This window comes from Alternaria incomplexa, assembly GCF_024043165.1.
Source record: "Alternaria incomplexa strain BMP 0042 chromosome Unknown scaffold_15, whole genome shotgun sequence".
Classification (NCBI taxonomy): domain Eukaryota; kingdom Fungi; phylum Ascomycota; class Dothideomycetes; order Pleosporales; family Pleosporaceae; genus Alternaria; species Alternaria incomplexa.
In genome coordinates, this window is record NW_026249864.1 from 246247 (window position 1) to 269825 (window position 23579).

A 23579-nucleotide genomic window follows, 5' to 3' on the forward strand; every position below is an offset into this window, starting at 1 on the left:
GCGACTTCCAGAAAACTTCCGCGACTCACTTAGCTGTCACTCCGCAAACACGTCTGTCCGCGCCTGCAAACAAGCCTGCCTGCTTGCCTGCGCCTGCATCGAGGGGTTGTCTTGCTTCCATCTTTTCTTGTCTCTCATCCGCCATTTCCCATTGATGGAGTAACGTCTGGCGCAAACATCGGTTCCAACTCTTACACGGCAGCCTGACCCCAAGTCGCGAACTTGTCGGGCCTTACCATGGGCGACCCCGCAACCGATCCCAAGGCGGCGCCGCTCGCCGACGAGCTGAGAGAGCTTGCTGTGTACGTGCGAAATGCCTAGGCTCTGAACTCATACTAACGTAAGCAGGTCGCTCCCCACGACGGCCTTCCCGAAGAACTTCTTCTGCGCCCTATGTAACGAGCTTGCGTTCGACTCATACAAGCTGATCTGCTGTGCTAAATCCATATGCTCACCATGTGCGTACACCATATGCTGCTGCCGGAGATTCTCGCAGGCGCTAACGCGGCCCAGGTCAAGGAAACCTCCAGTTCCCGACAGCGTGTCCCTCGTGCGACCACTCACCGCTCGAGGCCGACTCTTGCACACCGAACAAGTCTCTGCGTAACACGATGCGAGTGTGGCTACAAAAACAGAAGAAGAAGGAAGAGGCCAAGGCCGCGGCACAGGCAGCCACCCCGCCCGTCGAGGTGACACCGGCCGCGCCTGAGGTCTCGCCGGTCTGTGATGGTACAGAGCAGCCCGTAGACAGTGTTGAGGATGCGCACAAGGCAGAAGGCGGTGCTGCTGAACAAGCTGCTGGTTCTGCCGAGGCCCCAGAAGAGGCTGGACAGCGCGCCGGCTCGGCCGCGGCCCAACCAAAGGAGGTAGGTTGTGAAAGTCTTTCATTTCGCTCTTGCGCGAGCATGCGGGTACTGTACAATCAGAAGAAGAAGAAACCAAGCAGAAGAGACATCGTCGGGCCTCTAAGCATTGCAAAACATGGTTGCCACACGTGCCAATGACCGGAGATGCTTTCCACTGCACTCGCGCTCTTGCTGACCAAATCAGGAAAATGCTTCTCCTGAGATGGAGACTGAGCGGCGCGGTAGCACCGCCTCCCAGAGCGTGACCAAGAACACGGGACCTTCAGCGGCCGACAGCTCGACCGACGAGCAAAGACCCTCCAACGGAACTAATGGCATGATTGGCAACAACCCGCCGATGAGCGGCGTGCAAAGCCAGATGGGCTTCGGCTTCCCCAATCAGGGCGGCTTCAGCAATGGCATGGCTTGGAACGGGATGCCTAATATCATGGCCAACGGCGGCTGGAACGGCATGAATCCTATGGGTATGTCTTTGGAATAACCTTGCCTTCCTTGCAGGCGACTAATGCCTTGCTAGATTTCAACAACATGAACGGAATGTACGGCAACTTTGGAGGGAACATGGGCTTGGGCATGAACGACATGTCTGCCATGAACATGATGCAGTACGGTGGTGGCTATGGCAATGGATGGAATGGTATGGGCAGTGGCTATGGAAACTTCAGCGGGCCCAATCAGCTGGGTGGCTTTAATCAATCTGGAGCATATCCCGAGATGATGAACCAGTTTCCCAAGAATAATTTCCCAAACCAGAACCACAATCGTTTCCATGCCAATCAAGGAGGAGCACATCCTCAGCGAAACAACAAGAATGGCAGCCAGGGTGGCTTTGGTCCGGGTTGCCAGAATGCGCCTGGTCGTCCGGGCAGCCGTGGCGGTCCTTTGCAAAACGTACGTTCAACCCACCAACGAAAGCTACCGAACCCATACACGGGAATCGGCCAAACTTGGAAACCAAAAACTGACCCGATTCGTTCTACACAGCGTGACGACCAGTCGCCTGACGGAAATGCCAACCCTGCTCCTGAGGTGAAGGCCGAGGGCGAGCAGTCGAAGGCGTCCGCAGATCCAACTGAAGAAGGTAAGGACATCGTCGACGATATCCCAGTATCGCTCGAACCACAGACTTCAGCAGATGGGGTTGGTGCTGGCAATGCTAGCGAAGCTGCTGGCGACGACACTAACCAGGCAGGGGGTGGTCCACAATGCGAGACTCAAGACGGCGGTCTGAAGCCTATACAAACTGTAGACTCTGGCGATGCAGACATGCGAGAGTACGACCAGTCTATGATGGGCCCTGGTGTGCCATACCCTCAAGGAATGATGAATCAGTTCCCGGATCAGCACATGAATGCAGCCTTCGACCCCAGCATGAACATTATGGGATACAATGGCAACTATGGTCCACGTGGCGGCTTCAATAACGGGGCTTATGGTGCAGCGACAGTTCTGACAGGTCAGCCAACGGAACCGATTGGTGTCGGTGTTGCAGGCGCGCCAACTGGACCACGCGCGATGAGAGAAGGTCGACCCAACACTGGTTTCTCGAGTCGTGCCCATGGTGGGCGATATGCAGCCCCGCCACCGCCCAAAAGCGTCGCGTCTGCTCAAGATGCGACAGCTGCTAGCCCACAGCGTAGAGTTCGATCGTAAGTAGATTTGATGGAGAATGAAGTACAAGCAGTGGCTGACAATGACGCAGGCGGTCACCTCTCCGAGATGAGAGTATGCGGGTCAAGGAACGCTCACCCACGCCTTCTCGACCACAATCACGAACGAAGGGTGATGACAGAAGTGAGCAACGTGACCGATCGCGTTCTGCAGACTGTCATTCTCGTCGCGATGACCGCGGTAGATCCGTTTCGCCATTGAACAACGAATACGAGGATCGCAAAGACCGCAAGCACCATCGATCGTCACGCTATGATGACCGTGACCCGGAGTATGATGATCGTTACCGCGACGAGAAGGGCAGTCGGGGTGACCGTACACGAACTGCATCGGCAGACTCCAAGTATCGTAGCAGCCGTCGTGACAAGGACAAGCACCGTTCATCGCGGTCCCACCGCGACCGGAGCAAGGAGCATCGTCGTCGCCATCGCTCCCGATCACCTCGTGAGGGAGACAAATATGAAGACGAAGAAGCGTACGGCAATGGCGAAAAGGATTCTGATGGCAGTTCACGACGCAAGCACAGGAGCGGGCGCGACCGCTCACGCGACAAGGAACGTGAACGAGACCGCAAGGATCGTAAAGAGCGAGAGCGAGACCGCAACTATGATTACGACCGCGAGAAGGATCGCTCCCGCGACAAGGATAAGGACAAGGACCGTAGGCGGCGTCGCGATCGTGAAAGTGAAGACGATGAGCGTGATTATGGGGACGACAATCACCGCTCTTCACGCCGTAGTCGCAAAGATCGCGATCGCGAGCGACGCGAGTACGATGATCATGAGCGCAAAGACAAGCCATCTCAATTGGAGAGGGAAGAGGATGTCGTCGGTCAGATGATGAAGAAACGCGCTATGTCTCCGCCCTTGAACGCACCAACCGGGCCCTCGGCAAATGGCTTCAGCATCAAGGGTCGCTCAAAGAACGCGGTCATGCCTCCACCGGCCCAACCTCCTACCGGCCCACGAGCTTTCCAGCCACCCAAGGGTCCGGCTGCTGATCGAAACAAAGACCGAAGCGGCGAAGCTAGGGATCACCGTCGTAAAACCAGCGCCACTTCTACATCGACTATACCAACCGGCCCTTCATCCAAAGACAAAGAAACGTTCCAAGACCATTATGCCGCTGAGCGAGAGCGCAACGCCCGAGAGCGAGATAGTCGCGAACGCGTAGAGAAGCCACCCAGCTCCAGCAAGTCCCTTCAATCACGCATCTCTCCTTCATCCCGCCCTACGCTCTCGAGTAAGCGTAGCAGAGACGACTTTGACGACGAGGCTCCGGTACCCACAGGCCCCAAAGCTGATGCCAAGCCTCCCACAGGCCCCGCCGCGCATCGTGACAAGCGCAGGAAGTCTGGTGCGACGGGTGACGACAACATTGCCAGCCTCTTTACAGCGGGACTGCGTAAGAACGCCAAGGCTAGACGTGGTGGTGTGAGGACTGAAGGCGATGTCGAGCGCGAGATGATGGAGCGGGAGCGGGAAAGGCGGTAAGATGGCTCTTTTGGCCATATGCGCACCGGTTTCCAGACGGGTCTTTTGGGCTATGACAAGGCACGATATGGCTACGAGACAGTGACATGCTCAATCTGGGGGAACTGCTGGGGGAGACCTGAGGTCCTTTCTCTACTTATCTGTATTATACCCTTTGAGACATGAGTCAGAAGATATGGACGAACATGTATGCTGTATACGCAGTAATCAGCGTAGGCTTAGGTACGATAATTAAGAATTCTTGTCCGGAGATGGATACGTTGTGGAATTGTGGTATCGTTTATTCTGTGAAATCTGGGATGTTGGGACGAAGCCGTCACAGGGTTTGAAGCTTCGACATATTTACCGCCTGTGGTTTACAAACTCCTTCTGCTCACCACCCAATCTCGATGCGACGACAGTCGCTTCCCTAATTGCCTTTGCGACGGCGCCCCTGACGCCATCTTCCTCGAGAGACATGAGCCCACCGATGGTGCAACCACCAGGCGTTGAGACTTTGTCCTTCAGCACCGCCGGATGCTCGCCGTTTAGCACGAGCCCAGTGGTTCCCCTCATGGTCTGCGCAGCCATCATCTGTGCCTCTGCTCTTGGTAGGCCCATGGCAACCGCACCATCGGCCGCCGCCTCCAGTATCAGTGCGAAAAAAGCTGGACCCGAGCCACACAGCGCGGTCGCGGCATCCATGTTCGCAGGAGGGAGGTTCGTAACGCGACCGATGGAGCTGAAGACAAACTCAACGAGCTTGTACTGCGCCTCACTGAGGGGTGGGTCCGAAGTCTGGATCACAGACATGGACTCTCCTACGAAAGACGCAGTGTTGGGCATGACCCTCACCACGCGACAAGCGTTTTCTGTCTTCGCCGGCCCATGGGGATACAGGAAAGCTTCAATCTGCTCCCGCGTCACGCCTGCCAGGATGCTGACCAGCACCTTCCCCTTCAGCGCCTCCCCAACGCCCTCCTCGCCCAGAATCGTCTTGAAGCCATGTGGTTTGCAGCTCAGCAGTACGATGTCAGCTTCCTGCACGCCCTTGAGGTTCTGGTTTGTGAGCGTCTGCAAGGGGAAGTTGTAGTGGCCGAGGGCTTTGCGGACGTTTTGTTCGGCGGGGGCCCATTGGTCGCAGGCGATGAAGTTGGAGAGGTTAGGCACGTCTTTAGAGGCAGAGGCAGAGGCGGGATCGAGCGAGGCTCTCGTCCTGGCAGAAGCGAGCGAGGCCATGACGCCGCCCATTATCGCGATGCCCATGGTTCCTGGGCTTGTTAGCGATGGCTGTGGTTGGGGGGTGGGCCAGACGACGTGCCAGAGCCGAGGACAGTCAACGTGAGAGGCTTGGCTTCTTGTGTGGTCGCCATGGTGGATGAGTCCTGTGGGCGTCTTGGTGGGCACTGTTGGGCAAACGCGAAGGACGAGGGCCGCTGCGTTTCGGGAGCGCGAGATCGGCGCCTTCCCCACGTTCCAAGGTTGGCTTGGAGAAATCTTGAGCTATGGCCATGGCCGACGATATGCGCGCACCTCCCCAAGCTCTCCGCCTGACGCTCCACACGACCTTGCCGTCCAGACCACCAAGACTACCGCCGGGCCCATAGTAGCCAAAGACGTGCGCAAGCCCGAGCTCCACCATGGCCGACCCGTTCGAGGTCCGTCAACGCTTCACGACGCTGCTCTCCCACCTCAGCGCATCCCACACGTCGCTCCAAAAGGCCGCTCTCTACGCGTTGAAGAACCGTGAAATGGACGAAGACCTCCACTCCTGCATCCTCGAGCAACTCGAACGCACCAACATGAACACCCGCGCGAACATCATGTTCTTCATCGAATGCCTCTGCGAATACGCCGTCAGGGACAACAACTCGGGCGACACGAGCGCAATGGGCTACGTCCGCATGTTGCAAAGAGACATACTGGCTGTCGTAGAATGTGTCGTAGGCGAAGAAGGCGCCAACATCCGCGTCGTTCGCAAAGTCCTCAAGACGCTTGAGAACCTGTCCATCCTCATGAAGGAGACTGTCCAAGAACTCGAGGCCGTACTGAAGTCGAGAGAAGTCGCGCATCCCTTCATGGCGACAGATACCTCCGACCCCAAAGACAGCTTTCCGGCTTCTGCCGGTCGGAATGGAGGGCAAAGAATGGACAAACGTCAGATTGAACAGAGGATTGAGGAGGACAGGGAGAGACACAAGAGGTTGCGGGAGAGTATCTGGGCGGTGCCAGGAGACGGCTACGAGGAGCTGGAGAAGCTATGGGATGAGGCCAGCGACATCAACGAGGACGACTATGTTACCGCGAGGGAAGATGCCGAGGAGAGGAGGAAGGTTATTGAGTTCGGATAGAATCCTGACAAAGACCGAGAGAAGATTGAGGCATGGGAAGCGGCCAGAGCTGCTGCGAACGAGGAACAGTCAAGCGACGATGAGGGTAGCCAAAGTTCCAAGACCGTGTCAGTCGGAAATGGTCCCTGGCATGGTGGGCAGGCGGTAGCTGATCTGCATTTACGGCGTTGATTGGGAGCGACAGACATTGCCACAGCATGGCCTAGGCGTTGGGGCAGAGATACCACGGGCTTGTCTCATGACGCCCACATTGTTGTTGGAATTCTGAGTAAACTGTATACATCCATGGTCATTCCAAACATATCTGTACACGCCCAAACGTAATGCTATGATACAGTATTCGTCCTTCTCTCCCAGATCCTGCTCTTCGCCGCTTATAGCATGCCCCTACTCCATGACAACTGTAGCACCCAGCGCCTTGAGCGTCTCGACAATCTTCTCCGCCTCCTCCTTTGGCACACCCTCCTTCATCATCTTCGGTGCTCCCTCAACGAACTTCTTGCTGTCCACCAAACTCAAGCCTAACATGGCCTTGATCTCCTTGATCACCTTGGGTTTCGCGCCGGCGTCGAATTTCTCGAGCTTGAGGTTGAAAAGTGTCTTCTCTTGAGCGGCGGGCGCGGCCTCTTCTTCCTCGACGGGGGCTGCGGCCGCGGGACCTGCACCTCCTCCGGGACCAGCGACAAATCCTCCCATAGGCATGTCGGGTATGTTCAGACGAGTCTGGCGAAGTGTTAGTGGGACAACGTGAACGTCGCTGCATCTATCATCGGTGGCGAAACGGTTTAAAGCCAGGCCTGTCTCCCTTAAACACAATGCAGGTGTGAAGACGGGCATGCTCTACATATTGTATGCGTGCCACTACAGGCTTCCGATGGTCGCCTTCCCACCCCCGTAGCATGTCACCGTACCTTTAACGTCGATACCAAGTCTGCAGTCTCCAACAGAGTCAATTGACTAATCTGATCCACGATCGTCGCAATCTTTGGATTTGTGGGAGCTGCCGCATCTGACTGCCATCTCCGCTGTATCCTCTGCTGTGTGGCTCCAACGGTCGGTCGTACGTATGCGGACTGCTTCGCGGTGTAGATACAGCGCCTGAGCGCGCGGGATGCCGGTGCTGCCATTGTGCTGGAGGGGAAGGCGTGAATCGATGGTGATGATTGTACGTTGCGGGCGTGCCTGCCATCATGAGATTTTGCGGAGCGGATTACGACTAATTGGGTTGGCGTCTTGGCGCGTTCCCAGACCCGCAAAAAAGTTAGAGAACTTCGAGGCCTCCAGACATCACCGCCACAACACCACCTCCCGGACATACTGAAGCGTCGAAACTATGGGAAGGCGCCCCGAAGTCCTATCACAACCCCACCCTTGCAGAAATGGAACGAATCAATACCCGCAAGTCCGGTAAAATGGTCGACATCAACACGCTTGCCACGGAAGCCTTGAAGCCCGAATCCACAGACGACATTCTTGTTCAGCATGGAAGTCTCCTCACAGAGCTATGCGCGCGGTGGGTACGGTCTGGCTCAAAGACCGACGCGAAAGTGGCGGCCTTTGGGCGATTACTACCACTTGCGCCTCACCTCGCGGAGCACGTGGAACGATTTCTGGCCCATACTTCTGATTCTCCAATCATCGGATCGAGATCATCGATCGAAATCATGAACGCTACCAGTGATGTTGATCTTGTCGAAGTTCTTCTTGGAACATTCCGACTCGTCAGTTACGACTGCAAGAACTTCACTAACTATGTACGACCGCTTGCTTTGGAGCGCCTGTCTCAGCACACGAGTCGCGTTGTACGGTACCTGGCCATACGGACGCTTTGTTTATACGCGCATACAGCGGATTTTGCGACCCAAGAAATGATCAAGCGATTCCTTGGAGAGGAGGAGATCGAGGGGCCATGGGAAGGTCAGCACATCGACTACCGCTTTTTGTCGCTTTGGGAAGAGAAGAGGTGGAAACATCTACAGAGCAAGATTGGCCAGGAGATTTCCGGGATAGACACGTGCGCGAATGCTTTATATCAGGACCTATCGCCGTATACAGTCAACGTCAATGGTGTTCTACTGCCTCGGTTGGACGGAAGCCCATCCCAAGAGAGGCCTGCCCAGCTCGTCTCGACAGCCACCACAGAGGAAAACCTAAAGAAGATCGCTCATGGACTTCTTGGGTCCAGCCCTATCCTACTCACGGGCCTCGCGGGCTCGGGCAAGACTCTTCTTACGCGTCATCTCGCATGGCAGCTCAACAAGCTCGACGGAATGGTTACCCTCCATTTGAACGAACAAAGTGACGCAAAGCTACTGATTGGAATGTACACTACCGGAGCTAAGCCGGGAACCTTTAGCTGGCGCGCAGGAGTACTCACTACCGCTGTTCGGGAAGGCCGGTGGATCTTCATCGAGGATCTCGATCGGGCGCCAAACGAGGTTATCAGCACGCTGCTACCCCTCATAGAACGCGGTGAACTACTCATACCCAGCAGAGGAGAGACCATACGAGCAGCGCGTGGGTTCCGCATCATCGCCACTATGCGAAGCACCCTTAACCCAAGAGGCCAGGAGATCATACCCCGTCAGAACATGATTGGCCATCGATTCTGGAAATCTGTCACAGTGCAGATGCCTCATCTAGAGGAGTTCCGTCAGGTGATACACGCAAAGTATCCTGCGTTGCAGAAGCATCTTTCCAGCATCATGGAGGTCTATGCACGGCTATTGGACCTGTACTCAGATCCCAAATTCTCATCCGAGAATGGTACATCACTTCGAGCCATGACACCACGAGACTTACTCAAGTGGTGCGACCGGATCGCGGTACTTCTTGGACAGGCTGCATCATTCAGCAACGCGCAAAAGGACGACATATTCATGGAGGCATTCGATTGCTTTGCGGGAAGTCTGCGTACCGAAGGCGCGCGTTCGAAGGTCATGGCCTGTGTGGCAGAAGAGTTACACATCGACCCTCAGCGCAGAGACCACTTGTTAAGGAACCGCGAAGTCAAGCTTCAGGTGCCTTCCAAGACTACATCATCCGGCACTATTCAGATTGGACGAGCGCGATTGTCTAAGCATAAGTCTTCTAAGAAATCGGGTTCAGCACGGCCATTTTCAACCAATGACTACACCCTACGCCTGCTTGAGAAGGTGGCCGTAGCAGTCGATCGTCAAGAACCGCTTCTTTTAGTGGGTGAGACGGGCACTGGAAAGACAACCTGCATCCAGTATCTGGCTGAGCAGCTTGGTCGCAAGCTCGTAGCCTTCAACTTGTCACAACAAAGCGAGAGCGGCGATCTGCTGGGTGGCTTCAAGCCTGTCAATGTACGCAGCCTTGTCATTCCACTCAAGGACGAATTTGATGAAATCTTCGATACCACCTTCTCACGAAAGAAGAACTTGCGATTCATCGAAATGCTCGGAAAACGTGTTGCGAAGGGCGATTGGAAGCGCGTTTGTTCACTGTGGCGCGAGGCTCTGAAGATGGTTGATGCAGCCAGGAAATCACACGAATCGCAAACGTCATCTCCGGATCCTGATGGTGGTCAGCCTAAAAAGAAGCGAAAGATGGACTCGCTACCTGCCAACTTCCCGACAGCAAGATGGGAGAAATTTGCAGCTGATCTGCACGACTTGGAGGCGCAGCTTGCTAGTGGCTCGGAAGCGTTTGCCTTTTCTTTCCTGGAAGGCAATATCGTCAAGGCAGTTAGGAATGGCGATTGGGTATTGCTTGATGAGATCAACTTGGCGTCTTCGGACACACTAGAGGCGCTTACTGATCTTTTGGGCGGCGGCCCAGATGGGAACCCATCGATACTCCTGACCGAGACTGGCAATGTCGAACGTGTGGTCGCACATCCCAATTTCAGAGTGTTCGCTGCGATGAATCCGGCCACCGATGTAGGCAAGAAGGACCTCCCACCGGGCATCCGATCGCGATTCACTGAGCTATACGTCGAGAGTCCAGACGGTGACGAAAAGAGCTTGCGCAACATCGTGGAGAAATATCTCGGCGGAGACGGAACAGATCCAGCAATCGTGCGCATAGCACGCGATGTCACTACTCTATACCTTGAGATTCAAAAACTTGCGAAAGCGAACATGCTCGTCGATGGCGCAGATCAAAAAGCCCACTTCAGCCTGCGAACTTTGACACGGACGTTGTCATACGCCAGGGATATTGCGCCGCTCTGTACTCTCCGTCGGGCTCTGTATGAAGGGTTTCACATGAGTTTCTTGACTTTCCTAGGCAAGGCTTCAGAAGACCTGATCGCTCCGCTTATTACCAAGCATCTTTTCCCGCAAAAGACTTCCGTAAAGGCTGAGCTCGGAAAGCCACTTCAGCAACCATCAGATGGTCGAGACTACGTCAGACAGGGCCATTACTGGCTCCGACAGGGTGTGCATGATGTGGAGGAGCAATCGCACTACATCATCACCCCCTTTGTTCAGCGCAACATGGACAACCTCATTCGAGCTGCTTCCACACGAAAGTACCCAGTGTTGATCCAAGGCCCTACCTCATCCGGTAAGACAAGTATGATTGAGTACCTAGCCAAGCGATCAGGGAACAAGTTCGTTCGTATCAACAACCATGAGCACACCGACTTGCAAGAGTACCTAGGGTCGTACATCTCCGGACTTGACGGAAAGCTCACATTCCAAGAGGGTATATTAGTACGAGCTCTACGTGAGGGCCACTGGATCGTTTTGGACGAACTCAATCTGGCGCCTACAGATGTTCTCGAAGCTTTGAATCGCCTGCTCGATGACAACCGAGAGCTACTCATTCCAGAAACACAAGAGGTCGTCCGGCCACACGAAGACTTCATGCTCTTCGCCACACAGAACCCGGCTGGTCTCTACGGAGGACGTAAGGTGCTTTCAAGAGCTTTCCGTAATCGTTTCCTGGAGCTACACTTCGACGACATACCGGTAGAAGAGTTGACGGAGATTCTACATCGCCGTACCATGATTCCGGAAACATGGTGCAAGCGGATTGTCAAGGTATATCGGGAGCTTTCCACACTTCGACAGGAGAACCGTATCTTTGAGCAGAAGAGTTTTGCGACACTACGAGACCTATTCAGATGGGCTCAGCGCAAAGCAGACACAATCCAAGACCTAGCCAACAACGGTTACATGCTTCTTGCTGAACGCGTGCGCAAAGAGGATGAGCGAGTCGCCGTCAAGAAGATTCTAGAGACCGTGATGAGCGAAAAGGGCCCGAGGGTGACGATAGACGAAGAGCGACTGTTCAGATCTGACAGCCTATCGAACATCGAAGGGCTTGGCAATAGTATGGCTATGGTCACCACTGATATCGTTTGGACCCGCGCCATGCGTCGCTTATCGGTTCTTGTTGCACATGCTATCCGAAACAATGAACCGGTTCTACTTATCGGAGAGACTGGTTGCGGAAAAACGACTGTCTGCCAATTACTCGCAGAGCAATTCAACAACCGACTCCACATCGTCAATGCTCACCAGAACACTGAAACTGGAGACTTGATTGGTGCGCAACGACCGATCAGAAACCGGGCCGCTATTGAGGAATCAGTAAGAGAGCAAGTGCTTGAAGCACTCCATGAGACTCTGGGCGAACGCCTTCAGGGTGACCCTGGCTCGCTGGGTTTCGAAGAGCTTATGACGCTTTACGACAACATCATTAATGACTCACCCAGTGCAATCACTGATGAGCTTCGCCAATCCATACAATTCAGTCGAGCTAAGGCAAGTGCCTTGTTTGAATGGGCGGATGGTAGCTTGGTGTACGCAATGAAGCAAGGCCACTATTTCCTTCTGGACGAGATCTCGCTAGCTGATGACTCAGTGCTTGAGCGCCTGAACAGCGTTCTCGAGCCTTCGCGTTCCCTTCTGCTGGCAGAGAAAGGTCCGGTGGACTCCATGATTACAGCTAGCGATGGGTTCCAGTTTCTTGCTACTATGAACCCAGGTGGAGACTACGGTAAGAAGGAGCTCTCGCCAGCCCTTCGAAACCGCTTCACAGAGATCTGGGTTCCAGCAATGTCCGACCTCGACGACATCCTCGAGATTGTGCGATCGAAGCTGAGACCAAGCTTGATTCAGTATGCTGAAGCTATTGTCTCGTTCTCACAATGGTTCAATGACAAGTACAACACCTCTGTTGCTTCTTCAATATCTGTCCGTGATACTTTAGCATGGGTGTCTTTCGTCAACGACTCGAAACACGGCGATCCTATATTTGGAGTTACCCACGGCGCGGCCATGGTTTTCATTGACACACTTGGTGCCAACCCGGCAGGTCTACTTGCTATTTCTGCATCCACTATCGATGATGAGAAGAGGACATGTCTACATCACCTGAGCAAGCTATTGGGTCAAGATGTCGCACCTATGTACTTCGCCGCCATTGACATCTCAAATACGGAGCATTCTTTCCAATTAGGCTCTTTCTCCATCCCCAAGTTCTCGTCGGTAGCCTCGCTGGCGTCCAACTTTGCGCTTGAAGCACCCACCACTCGCTCCAACGCGATGCGGATAGTTCGCGCACTACAACTTCCAAAACCAATCCTGTTGGAAGGAAACCCCGGTGTAGGTAAAACTACGCTAGTCACTGCCTTAGCCAGATCGATTGGCAAACCTTTGACACGTCTCAATTTATCTGAGCAGACAGATCTGATGGACTTATTCGGGTCGGACGTGCCTGTCGAAGGGGGAGCCGCCGGTACATTCGCTTGGCGTGACGCTCCATTCCTCAAAGCAATGAAGAATGGCGATTGGGTACTCCTTGACGAGATGAACCTGGCCTCCCAGTCAGTACTTGAAGGCCTCAACGCGGTCCTTGATCACCGCGGCGAAGTTTACATATCTGAGTTGGACCAGACCTTTCACAAACATCAAGATTTTAGAGTCTTCGCAGCCCAGAATCCGCATCACCAGGGCGGTGGCCGTAAGGGTTTGCCAGCTTCCTTCGTCAACCGATTCACCGTCGTATATGCCGACATATTCCGCCCAGAAGACCTGACGCTCATCTGTAACAAGGTATTCCCTGGAATCGATCAGCAAGAAGTCGCAAAACTTATCCGATTCGTGGCGGACCTGGACGAGCAGGTTGTCAGCCGTCGCGCATTTGGTAATCTTGGCGCACCTTGGGAGTTTAATCTACGCGACACACTGCGCTGGCTGCAACTTCTCACTTCATCAGATTTCCCGGGTTCAGCGCGGGATTTCCTGGACACTATATTCACCCAGCGTTTCCGCACAGAGGGCGATCGCATTCGACTTCGCAAGCTATTTGAGAACCAGTATGGGGTTCACGAACCTCGCATAAGTCTCTTTCACAGCTTGAGCGCTATGACAGTACAAGTTGGCCTCGGTCTATTACCGCGCGACACTTCAGTTGCACGTGCGGATGCCATGTCGACCCTTCGGACCTCGCGGCTGGGACCAATGGAAGCTCTTCTGGTCAGTGTGAAGCAGAATTGGCCGATAATCGTCGTGGGCCCACCCGGCTCTGGTAAGACTACTATGATCAGCCAGCTGGCAGGCTACGTCGGCGCAGACCTAATCACCTTCTCTATGAATGCTGATGTCGATGCTATGGACCTCGTTGGCGGATATGAACAGTTGGATCCGACAAGGGAGGTGCATCAATGTCTCCACCAGGCGGAACAGCTCGTCCGAAGACATATTGCGACCAGCATGCAGCCCTTAGCCATACATCTTCAAATGTTGGAACTACTTCAGGCTGGGTCCTTGGTACATGGCAACAGTAATATCGCGCACTTCCTTGAAATGCTTTCGGGGCTGAGCCCCGAAGCGACGGAGCTGGCTCAAAAGCTGCAATCATCACTGCAAGCTTCAGGCCAACAAATCGACGGCGCGCGTTTCCAATGGGTCGACGGCATTCTCATTCGCTCGCTCGAAGAAGGGAACTGGCTTGTTCTTGATAATGCAAATCTATGCTCAAGCGCTGTTCTAGATCGACTCAACTCGCTACTCGAGCCTAACGGCTACCTTTCGATCAACGAACACTCTACAGACGATGGAGAAGCACGCATCGTACGCCCTCATCCAAATTTCCGAGTATTCATGACAATGGATTCCAAGTATGGCGAGCTGTCAAGAGCGATGCGAAACAGAGCCGTTGAGATATGTCTGTTGGAGGCTGGCGATGAAGCTTCTAAAGACGATCGACCGGTCGTGCAGTATCCACTTGATTCCGTCATGTATCGGTATCGCCAATTCCAAGAACAAGAAGAGAATTTGCCAACAACATTGGAGTACCGCTTCGAGCATCTGGGACTCCAAGATTCTAGTCTGTTGGCAAGTTTCATTAAGCAGGCCCGGCAAGGTCTCGTGTCAAGTTCTTTTGTCGAACTCAACGGAGCCAACGGCCATTCTACCACGCAACTATTATCCGCAGAGGCTCAAGGAAGTCTCGAGCACCGTATATCACAACATGCTCAATTCTTGCAAAGCACGTGGGCAACGCATATCTCAGCGGTTTACAAGCTGCTTGATGATGATGAGTCAATGAGACTTCGCCCTTATCATCCTCTAGGTAACGAGCTGTTTCTGAGCCGTACCGAAAGATCGAATGCAACCAGCATCTGGAGTGCGTCGATGTATGAGATCATGCTAGACCTTCACAAGATGCAACACGCTATCCAGGATCTTCCATCCGCTCGTTTTGAAAGACGCAAAGAAAAGCAAAGGTTGCCGGCGTTCCTCCATGCGTACTGGCAGGGTCTTGTCAAAGTTGTGGATGGCCTTTCGGCGACAGTTCAACAAACTCACCATCGTGACGTTGCTTTCCTGAAGCCATTGAGAACCTTATTCTGGGCTTTCCACGGACTCACCACGGCGTCCACGTTCGATCGCGCCACGTTCCAGACTTATCTTAAGATGTTAACATCCGCAACTCCTGCCATGACCGAAGAGTCAGGTTCTCTCTCACAAAACCTGAGTACTACACTCGCTAAGCAGATGATTGCATTTGGATCTGACGTTCAGTTAACCACTGGCCTGGGCATGGAACACATCTGGCGAGTATTCAAACCGTCTACACCGACAACTCATTCTCAGCTGGGCGCTGTTCTGAAGCTCGAAAGCTTAGCCGACCGGCTCGATGCGGTCATGTGGCAGTCAACCTTGCACGTGGATGAGATGATACAATTACGCGAAAGGGTTGCAAGTTCCCTCACGCTCGTTCGAAAGAACCAAGTTGATGCCAAAGGACTCATCGAGGGTCTGAGTGCGGCCATCTATGACCTTGAGCAGACAATCGGGGAAGATAATATGCTCATTACTCCATACTTCGAAGACGAGTTTGAAGGGCTCTGTCAGTTCCTAGACATAACACGCCACGACATCGATACGAGCAGACAATCAGGTCTGACCTCAGCTGTTGTCGCCACGCGGGCACGATCAGCCCTGTTCGCCAGGCGAGCGACGAAACTCATGAATCTTGCATTCGAGCGATCTGAGCATGGATCGAAACAGTTCACAAGACTGTATCGCCATCTTGGTTTGACGCGCAAATCAGCAAACGCTATGGTACTAGAAGGCCGATTCCACACTGCCATATTTGCAAAGCTCCACGCTATCGATGAAGTACAGCTAGCACAGCTCGACCGATTCGAAACGGAATTACAGGTTCTCTCCCAACAGCTGTCACTAGACGCTTGTCACATAACGCAGGGCCAGGTGACTGCGTTAGACATGATCTACAAGGACATCTACCACGAGATTATCGCATCGCACTCTAGTATGATTATGGGGTCGGCGATTGGAGGCTCAGTCGCAATATCTCCGGATGCGGACATCCCGAATTTCTATCGAGTGGCTCTAGAGGACGGGATCGCACACTGCAATCCATTGTCTGGTTCTCATATTGACGCTGCAGCGTGGACTCACTTAGGCCTTTTAGGCTTGCGGCTGTATGTCCCAAACTACCCGCACGATCCCGCGCTACGGCCTATGATCGAACGCGATATGTTCAACGCAGAGAAGAGTTCTCTTTCGCATGCCCTCAGCACTTTGAGACAGTTTCAAATCGATTTCACTGGAGAAGCGACAAGTTTCCGCATCCGTCGGATCGAAGAGGCTGTCAATGCTATGGGTCAAGAGCCGCCTGTCCCGGCTATCGTCCGCCCCGTTATCTCCGAGCTCGACGATCTACAGGGCGAATTCACAAACCTACTGAGTACTACACAGCCTCTCTTGAACGGAACAATGTCCGTCCACGAAGCTGCTCGTGATCTCACCTTGCAGCAAAACATCCTTCGCATCACACAAAGACTCACCGAAGGATATCGGGAATACGACGACATCACAGACATAGCAGTAGGCTTCCTCTCTTGTCTACAAATTGGCCTCACTATGGGCCGGAGAGAAGAAGAGAAGAGGGTCGAAAGCAGTGTCAGCAGAAGTTTAGCATACATGTCATCGAGGACGCCATTCTTCGGGCGGACTCAGCCAATGGAGAAGGCAGAAATGACATTGCAGTCCATGCACGAGAGCTTACGGCAGCGCGAACACGCTATCGATATAAGGTGGCATACCCTTTACTCTTTGCTTACACTCATAAAAACCGATCCCGCGGCCATGACGACATCACCAGCTAGAGCCCTGATTCATGACTTGTTTGCTAGCTTCTACGTCGACTGGAAGACTAAGCTACTCCAAGACCAAGAGAAAGAGGCCCAAAACTCCAGCTTGTATACGTACCGTGGGCTGGACGACGACGCAGACGAAGAGGACCCAACTTTGTTTCCGGACTATGACGAAGATCAGGGAGAAGTAGTCAGTTCAGCTCGACTATCATCTAACTCACGGGATCATGCGGTCCGACTCGCCAACATTCATGCCGAACTCTTTGGCGGAGACCGGGATGCCTCAGATTCTATCAAATCATTGTTAGAGTGGTGTGCGACTGAAGTGAACCGCATATCGGGTGGTAAGGGCTTCAATAGCAAACACGAAGATGCTTTGCCAACCATATACCTGGTGCTTGAGAAGAAGGTCAACGCACTGTCGACTATTGGCACAGCGAGAACCTATAACTTCTACTTCGACCCTAATCTGTCAGAGGCCAAGCGTCTCATCACGCTCATCCATCGTATCCAGACGCGCTACCGCCAGATTCGTAATATCTGGCCAGAACATGCCACTCTCTCGGAGGTTCTGCGCACATGCGACGAAACCCTCGAGTTTCGACATGTTGATCCTGTGGCCAAGTTCATCACGAAGGCTGAGAAACTTTATGCATACATGCACGAATGGCAGAGAGTTGCCAGCAAAGAGTATAGCACGGCCAACCTTTACGATGATCTCACCAATCTCCTCGTCAGCTGGAGAGAGCTTGAGCTCACCACTTGGGCACGACTCTTCGACATGGAAGAGGAGAAGTATCGCGACGACGCGAAGAGTTGGTTCTTCGTGGCATATGAGACCATCATTGCCGCATCAGAGTGCAGCGAAGATGAGAAGAGTCTACGTACACACGTCAAGAATCTGCTCAAAACGCTGGAGGGATTCTTTGAGTCGACAACGCTTGGACATTTCGAGCAGCGCATAAAGCTTCTAAGACAGCTTTGCCAACATACAAGCATGCGCATGCAAGACCTTGGCACTTTCAAGATTGTACACGATGCACTCGACAATTTCCTCGCCTACTATTCGCGCCTTGAGAAGCCCGTGCATGACGCTCTTACCAAGGGTCGTCAAACTCTAGAGAAGCAGATGACCGATGTAATCAAGCTTGCAAGCTGGAAAGACACCAACATTGAGGTTCTAAAGCAGAGTGCAAAAGCCAATCATCGCAAGTTGACTAAATTAGTCCGCAGATTTAGGGCACTACTCAGTCGGCCTGTGTCTGGGATTATGGGCGCTGGCTTCCCTGATGGAGATCACCTGCTACAAGACGTCTTTTTGGAGACTGCTAGTACTGCTGCCAGCTACGAAGGACTCCAGCTTTGTGCAACGAGCATTCCAGGCTGGGATGAGAGGCCTGCTCGCTTCAAGAATCTTGCTATCACAGTCTCGATGATGCGCGATCTCACAACACCAAAGGCCGATACTGTCGACGGTGCATCGTACATCACCGAGTTCATTGCTGAGATCTCAAGCTCTATACTTGAGTTGCAAAAGGCGACACCCACGACGCTCACGGAAGAGAACAAAACTTCCGTACAACACCTCAAGACCCAGAAGCGCAAGCTCTACGCCGATACGATGAAGGAGCTGCGGCGGATGGGTATTAACTCGAATCTAAGCGTGGACACGCTAGCAAAGCAAGATGAGCTTTCGACAATACTCTCTACTATTCCATTGGTCAAGGGAGGTAACATGACCGGACGTTCCGCTGAATACTACCTTCATAAAGCACTCAACCTCATGCCTCAGGTTCGCGCGGTTACCAGAGAACATTCTGGTGACCTGACTCCAAACGACGTAGCAAGAAGCATTGGCTACTTAGAGGGCCTGCTAAATGCCTGTATCCGACAGCGCAGTGTGCTGAGCAAGGCTACGCTCAGTCTTGAACAGACCAAAGCACCTGTGTCACTCGTTGATAGCATCTGCCAGTTGGCGCCCGGTCAAGCTACATTAGTTTCCGACCATGTGGATGTCTCAGGCTTTGTACAGCCGCAACTTCGGTGGCTTGCTGCTATGATCAAGACCGCCGCCGATGTGGTGACTGCTCAGGCTAGGCTCGGGAAGACAAGTGAGCTCGATACGTTGATTCATGAAATGCGCAGTTGGACCAGTACTGCTACAAACCTTGCCGATGCATACGACCAGTCGCCGAAGCTCCCATTCAAAGTCCAGTCCATCGATCGTCAAGAAGCCAACAACACCGTCAAAACCTTCTTGTCCGATCTTCAGCGGGCGTTCAACGCATCCGTCAACAACAACGACATGGCAAAGACAGTGCTTCTGCACCTTGAACCATTCATTTTCTCGTATCCCGCTGCCGATCCTGTCAGATCTCTAATCGATATTCGCATAACAGTTGAGTCTTATGCTCGAGACGTACTCGCTTCTCTGGATCTTGTCCTTGGTTCAATGCAAGATGTGGAGGCCGCGATGGCAGACATACCGACCTCGACCGACGATACGTCCTGGCTCCTCAAGGAGGAACAAGCACTCGCCACTGCGCTTGTTGGCTTGCATTCTCCTCAAATCAGCGAAGCCCTACAAACGCTCCTCGAAAGGATGCATTACCTACACGAAGATGCCAATCTGCAAGTCATCGTCGCTTTGTTTGCATGCGTAAAGCCAATCTTACATCAGTATGTGGCGACGCACAAGTACATTGTTAATCGCTTTGATGCGCTTCATGCAACGACTGCGAATCTACTGCATCGTCTGTCGAAGTCATTCATCCAGATTGGCACGGAAGGTTTCTGTCAACCTCCCGAGAAATCTAACGATCCCCAGAAGGGCAAGGACGATAAGCTTGAATCTGGAACTGGCCTCGGCGAAGGTGAAGGTGCCGAAGACATCTCCAAAGATATTGAAGACGATGAAGACCTCGAGGATCTGGCACAGGAGCAGAAGGGTGAACGTGAGGGCAGTATTGAAGAACAAGAAGATGCTGTCGATATGGGCGAGCAAGAGATGGAAGGTGAGACGGAAGAGATGGGAGAGAAAGAAGATAAGGGCGAGGAGTCTGGCGAGGAAGGAGATGATGATGCACAAAGTGAGGTTGGCAGTGTCGATGACCTCGGCCCGAGTGCTGTTGACGAGAAGATGTGGGACGATGGTGGCAAGGAAGACGACGCGAAGGACAAAGAAGGCAATGAAGATGTGGGAACTGAAGACCAAGACGAGCAAGTCGCTTCCGAGCAAAAGGAAAAGGAAAAGAGTGGTGAGGACGAAAAGAATGACGAGAAAGACGAGAAGGACGAAAATCAGGAGGGCGAGGAAGACGAGGAAATGGAGACGGAAGGCGAGGAGCAGGATGAGAACGTTGGCGTTGGCGAGAAAGAGCAGATGGATCCGCATGCGAAAGAGGAAGAGACATTGGAACTGCCAGAAGACTTGAACATGGACGGTCAAGATGACGAAGGCAAGGAAGATGATGATCTTGGTAACATGGACATGGGAGATGATCTGCCAGAAGAAGACATGCAGCCAGAAGTCGATCCAGCACTGCCAGATACCATGGACGAAGATGTCGGTCCAGAGCAGGAAGACGAAGAGGAAAAAGAAACAGCCGGTCATGTTGGAAATGAGGAACAGCCAGAAGAAGGACAAGAAGACGAGGGTGATGAGCCGATGGAAGATGACGATGCTGTTCCTCTTCCAGATGAAAACATGCCGGACGATGACGCTCGCGAGCAGAAAGACACCGATCATGCTGATCCCAATGCCGAAGCCGGCGCGGGTACAGAAGCCAATGAAGAAGCTCACACGAACAAGAATGATCAAACATCTGCCAGTGCTGCAAACCAAGACGAAGGCCAGGAAGGCGAATCAGCTGAACAGCAACAAGCACCGACAACTGAGGACGGTCAACTTGGGCAAAATGCGGCGCCAGATGCTGGAGGACAGGGAGACCAACCTGAGGAATCTCGTGAGGCGCAGTCTTTCAAGAAACTGGGCGATGTGCTCGAGAAGTGGTACAACCAGCAGAAGCAGATTCAAGACGCCAAAGAAACGGATGAGACTCAAGCTCAGCAAATCGATGAAGAGATCGACATGGCTGATGCGGACTTTGAGCACGTTGGTGACGAAGAACAGCGAGCTGATACGCAAGCATTGGGCACGGCAACTGAGGATCAAGCGAAGACGTTGGATCACGATATGGCTCTGCCAATGAATGAAGAGGAGGACAAGCTGCCAACCCGCCCCGATGACAAAGACGAAGAGGGGACTGGTGCCGATGAAGATCTTGATATGGAAGAGCCTGAGCAGCAGCAAGACCAAGACCAAGAAGCTCAGCAGCCGCAGTCGAATGCGATGGAAGGCCAGCCTCAGGCTTTCGTCGGCGAACCGCGACCCTTTTCCGATCAAGAAGACGAAGACATGGCCGATGCTGTATCGCTCGAAGATGATGTCTCGTCTACGACGTCGTCTGCTGATAACATCGAAGCCCAGCTCTCGCTTACGCACCTCGATCCAAATACCATAGATCCCACTTCTGCACGCGCCCTCTGGCTTGCGCACGAAGCTTCGACAAATTCGCTCTCTCAACAGCTGACCGAGCATCTCCGCCTTATCCTTGCACCCACTCTCGCTACAAAGCTTCGTGGAGACTTCCGTACAGGAAAGCGACTTAACCTCAAGCGCATTATTCCCTACATCGCATCAGGTTATAAACGCGACAAGATTTGGCTGCGACGTAGCATGCCAAGCAAGAGAAGCTACCAGGTCATGATCGCATTGGACAACAGTGGCAGTATGGCCGACAGCGGAGCCAGCGGACTCGCACTCAAGACCCTTACGCTTGTTACTCGCTCGCTTTCGATGCTAGAAGTTGGCGAGGTTAGCGTCGTAGGCTTTGGCGACGAAGTCAATGTTGCGCATGACTTTGACAAGCCCTTCACTTCCGAAGCCGGTGTACGTGTCTTTGAGCAATTTGGCTTTGACGCCAAAAAGACCAACGTTCGTGGTCTGGTCGACAAGAGCTTGGAGCTATTCAAGGATGCGCGACAGAACGGATCGAGTTCAGCGGGTGAAGATCTCTGGCAATTAATGCTCATTGTCAGTGATGGTCTCTGCGACGATCATGCGGAAATCCAACGTCTCGTTCGCAAAGCGCAAGAAGAGCGTGTGATGATCGTCTTCATCATCATCGATAGCTCTGCTACCGCTCCGTCGGTATCAACACCTGTGCCATCTGACAACCTTGGTGCTCAGCCACCTGTGCCAGTGAAGGATCAAGCCAAGACTTCTATCCTGGATTTACAGTCTGCTGTGTTCACGCCTGAGGGCAAAATTGTGAGATACAAGTACATGGAGCAGTTCCCGTTCAGGTACTATCTCGTTGTGAGGGATGTGAGGGAGTTACCGGGCGTATTGGCTGGGGCACTGAGGCAGTGGTTCGGTGAAGTTGCGGGGAGTGCTTAAATAGGTACTTACATCCTATGTATGTGTATTTGCACTTGTGGGTGGTCGGTTTAATCTGGCTGCATTTGCAGTCAAGGAAATGGCGTTTTAATTAGGGAACGGTAGTTAGCAGTTCAAAAGTTTTGTCCACTCAATGTTTGAAGTGCTCTTAAGTCTCTTTCTTAGTAGTTTGAATTCACATTCGCTCATTAGCTGTATTGTATGCAAGGTTGGGATAATCCAACCAATACCACTCATTACAACTAGCTACAAAGCGCACATGCAAAAACATGCCAAGAAATTCTTGATTGCGAGAGGTTAGAGACGGAGTCATCCGCTCGATGTCTTGCTCGAGTGGGGTGAAACAGGGTGGGATGACAGGCAATTCTCACCGCCGAGTGGACGCCTTAAGGATTGGTTAGCATGTACTCAAGCCTTCTCACAGTCTCGTAACCTCGCAAAGAGTCATGCCGAAGCTGAGGATCGACAAGCAATGCTGGTCATGTTTGCTTCAATACTTGGAAATTATGTCAAGGTCGCTTGTCGTCAGAGTGAAGTGCCTACCTCAAGGATACCCATTGGTCAAGAACCACGTCATTTCCGGACGAGATATTCTTTTCATCTACGCATTTTTTATTGATTTTGAGCACCACAGAACGAACTGCTTGACTTCTCCACTACTTCTTTAGCATCTCATGCTCCTTTCCCACTGGACAGTGTCTAGCACTGACTAATCTCATTATTCTAGAGATCGTCTGACTTCTTTTCCTCTATGATGGGCTGTAACCTAGCGCTAGCCCAAACATCTTCTGTTGACTCATCGTTCGTGTTAGGGTCCTTCATCTTCTTATTGTGTCCATGCATCATCACATTGTCAAGCCAAACTTCCATGTTCGCTTGCTTCTGAAATGGGCCATGAACCTTGGCGTTATCGTTTCGCAAAGTATGTTGTAGGAGTGGAATACCGGCTGCTTGCTTCGTTGCAACGCCCGCGAACGCGTTCCGCTCTAATGTAGACATTACCTAGTAGATGCTGCGTAGATAGCCACGTTGATGTAACGACCAGAAAGCAAATCAATGCACGTAGAATCTAGTTGTATGAGTACCAATCTGGCATGAAATCTGCTCACCGCGCATAGTAAAGATGCTCCAGAATTGAGAAGTTCAGGGCGC

At 52.9% G+C, this 23579-nt stretch overlaps 5 protein-coding genes across 5 annotated transcripts; 3 read left to right on the top strand and 2 right to left on the bottom strand.

Moving 5' to 3' along the window:
- Positions 1 to 237: 237 nt before the first annotated feature.
- J4E90_009152 (uncharacterized protein) lies at positions 238 to 4030 on the top strand (the record flags this gene model as incomplete). The annotated part of the gene is made up of 6 exons (XM_051438672.1): positions 238 to 302; positions 349 to 458; positions 514 to 866; positions 1051 to 1330; positions 1384 to 2515; positions 2569 to 4030. 6 exons carry the CDS (start codon positions 238 to 240, stop codon positions 4028 to 4030), a joined length of 3402 nt encoding a protein of 1133 aa, XP_051287335.1.
- Positions 4031 to 4372: 342 nt separating this feature from the next.
- J4E90_009153 (uncharacterized protein) lies at positions 4373 to 5275 on the bottom strand (the record flags this gene model as incomplete). Its single annotated transcript, XM_051438673.1, has 1 exon — positions 4373 to 5275. The coding sequence occupies one exon, from the start codon at positions 5273 to 5275 to the stop codon at positions 4373 to 4375; it is 903 nt and encodes a 300-aa protein (XP_051287336.1).
- A 374-nt stretch (positions 5276 to 5649) lies between these two features.
- On the top strand, positions 5650 to 6360 carry J4E90_009154 (uncharacterized protein; the record flags this gene model as incomplete). The annotated part of the gene is made up of 1 exon (XM_051438674.1): positions 5650 to 6360. The coding sequence occupies one exon, from the start codon at positions 5650 to 5652 to the stop codon at positions 6358 to 6360; it is 711 nt and encodes a 236-aa protein (XP_051287337.1).
- Positions 6361 to 6747: 387 nt separating this feature from the next.
- Positions 6748 to 7487, bottom strand: J4E90_009155 (uncharacterized protein; the record flags this gene model as incomplete). Its single annotated transcript, XM_051438675.1, has 2 exons — positions 6748 to 7083; positions 7272 to 7487. 2 exons carry the CDS (start codon positions 7485 to 7487, stop codon positions 6748 to 6750), a joined length of 552 nt encoding a protein of 183 aa, XP_051287338.1.
- Positions 7488 to 7739: 252 nt separating this feature from the next.
- Positions 7740 to 22427, top strand: J4E90_009156 (uncharacterized protein; the record flags this gene model as incomplete). The annotated part of the gene is made up of 1 exon (XM_051438676.1): positions 7740 to 22427. One exon carries the CDS (start codon positions 7740 to 7742, stop codon positions 22425 to 22427), a length of 14688 nt encoding a protein of 4895 aa, XP_051287339.1.
- Between the last annotated feature and the right edge of the window lie 1152 nt (positions 22428 to 23579).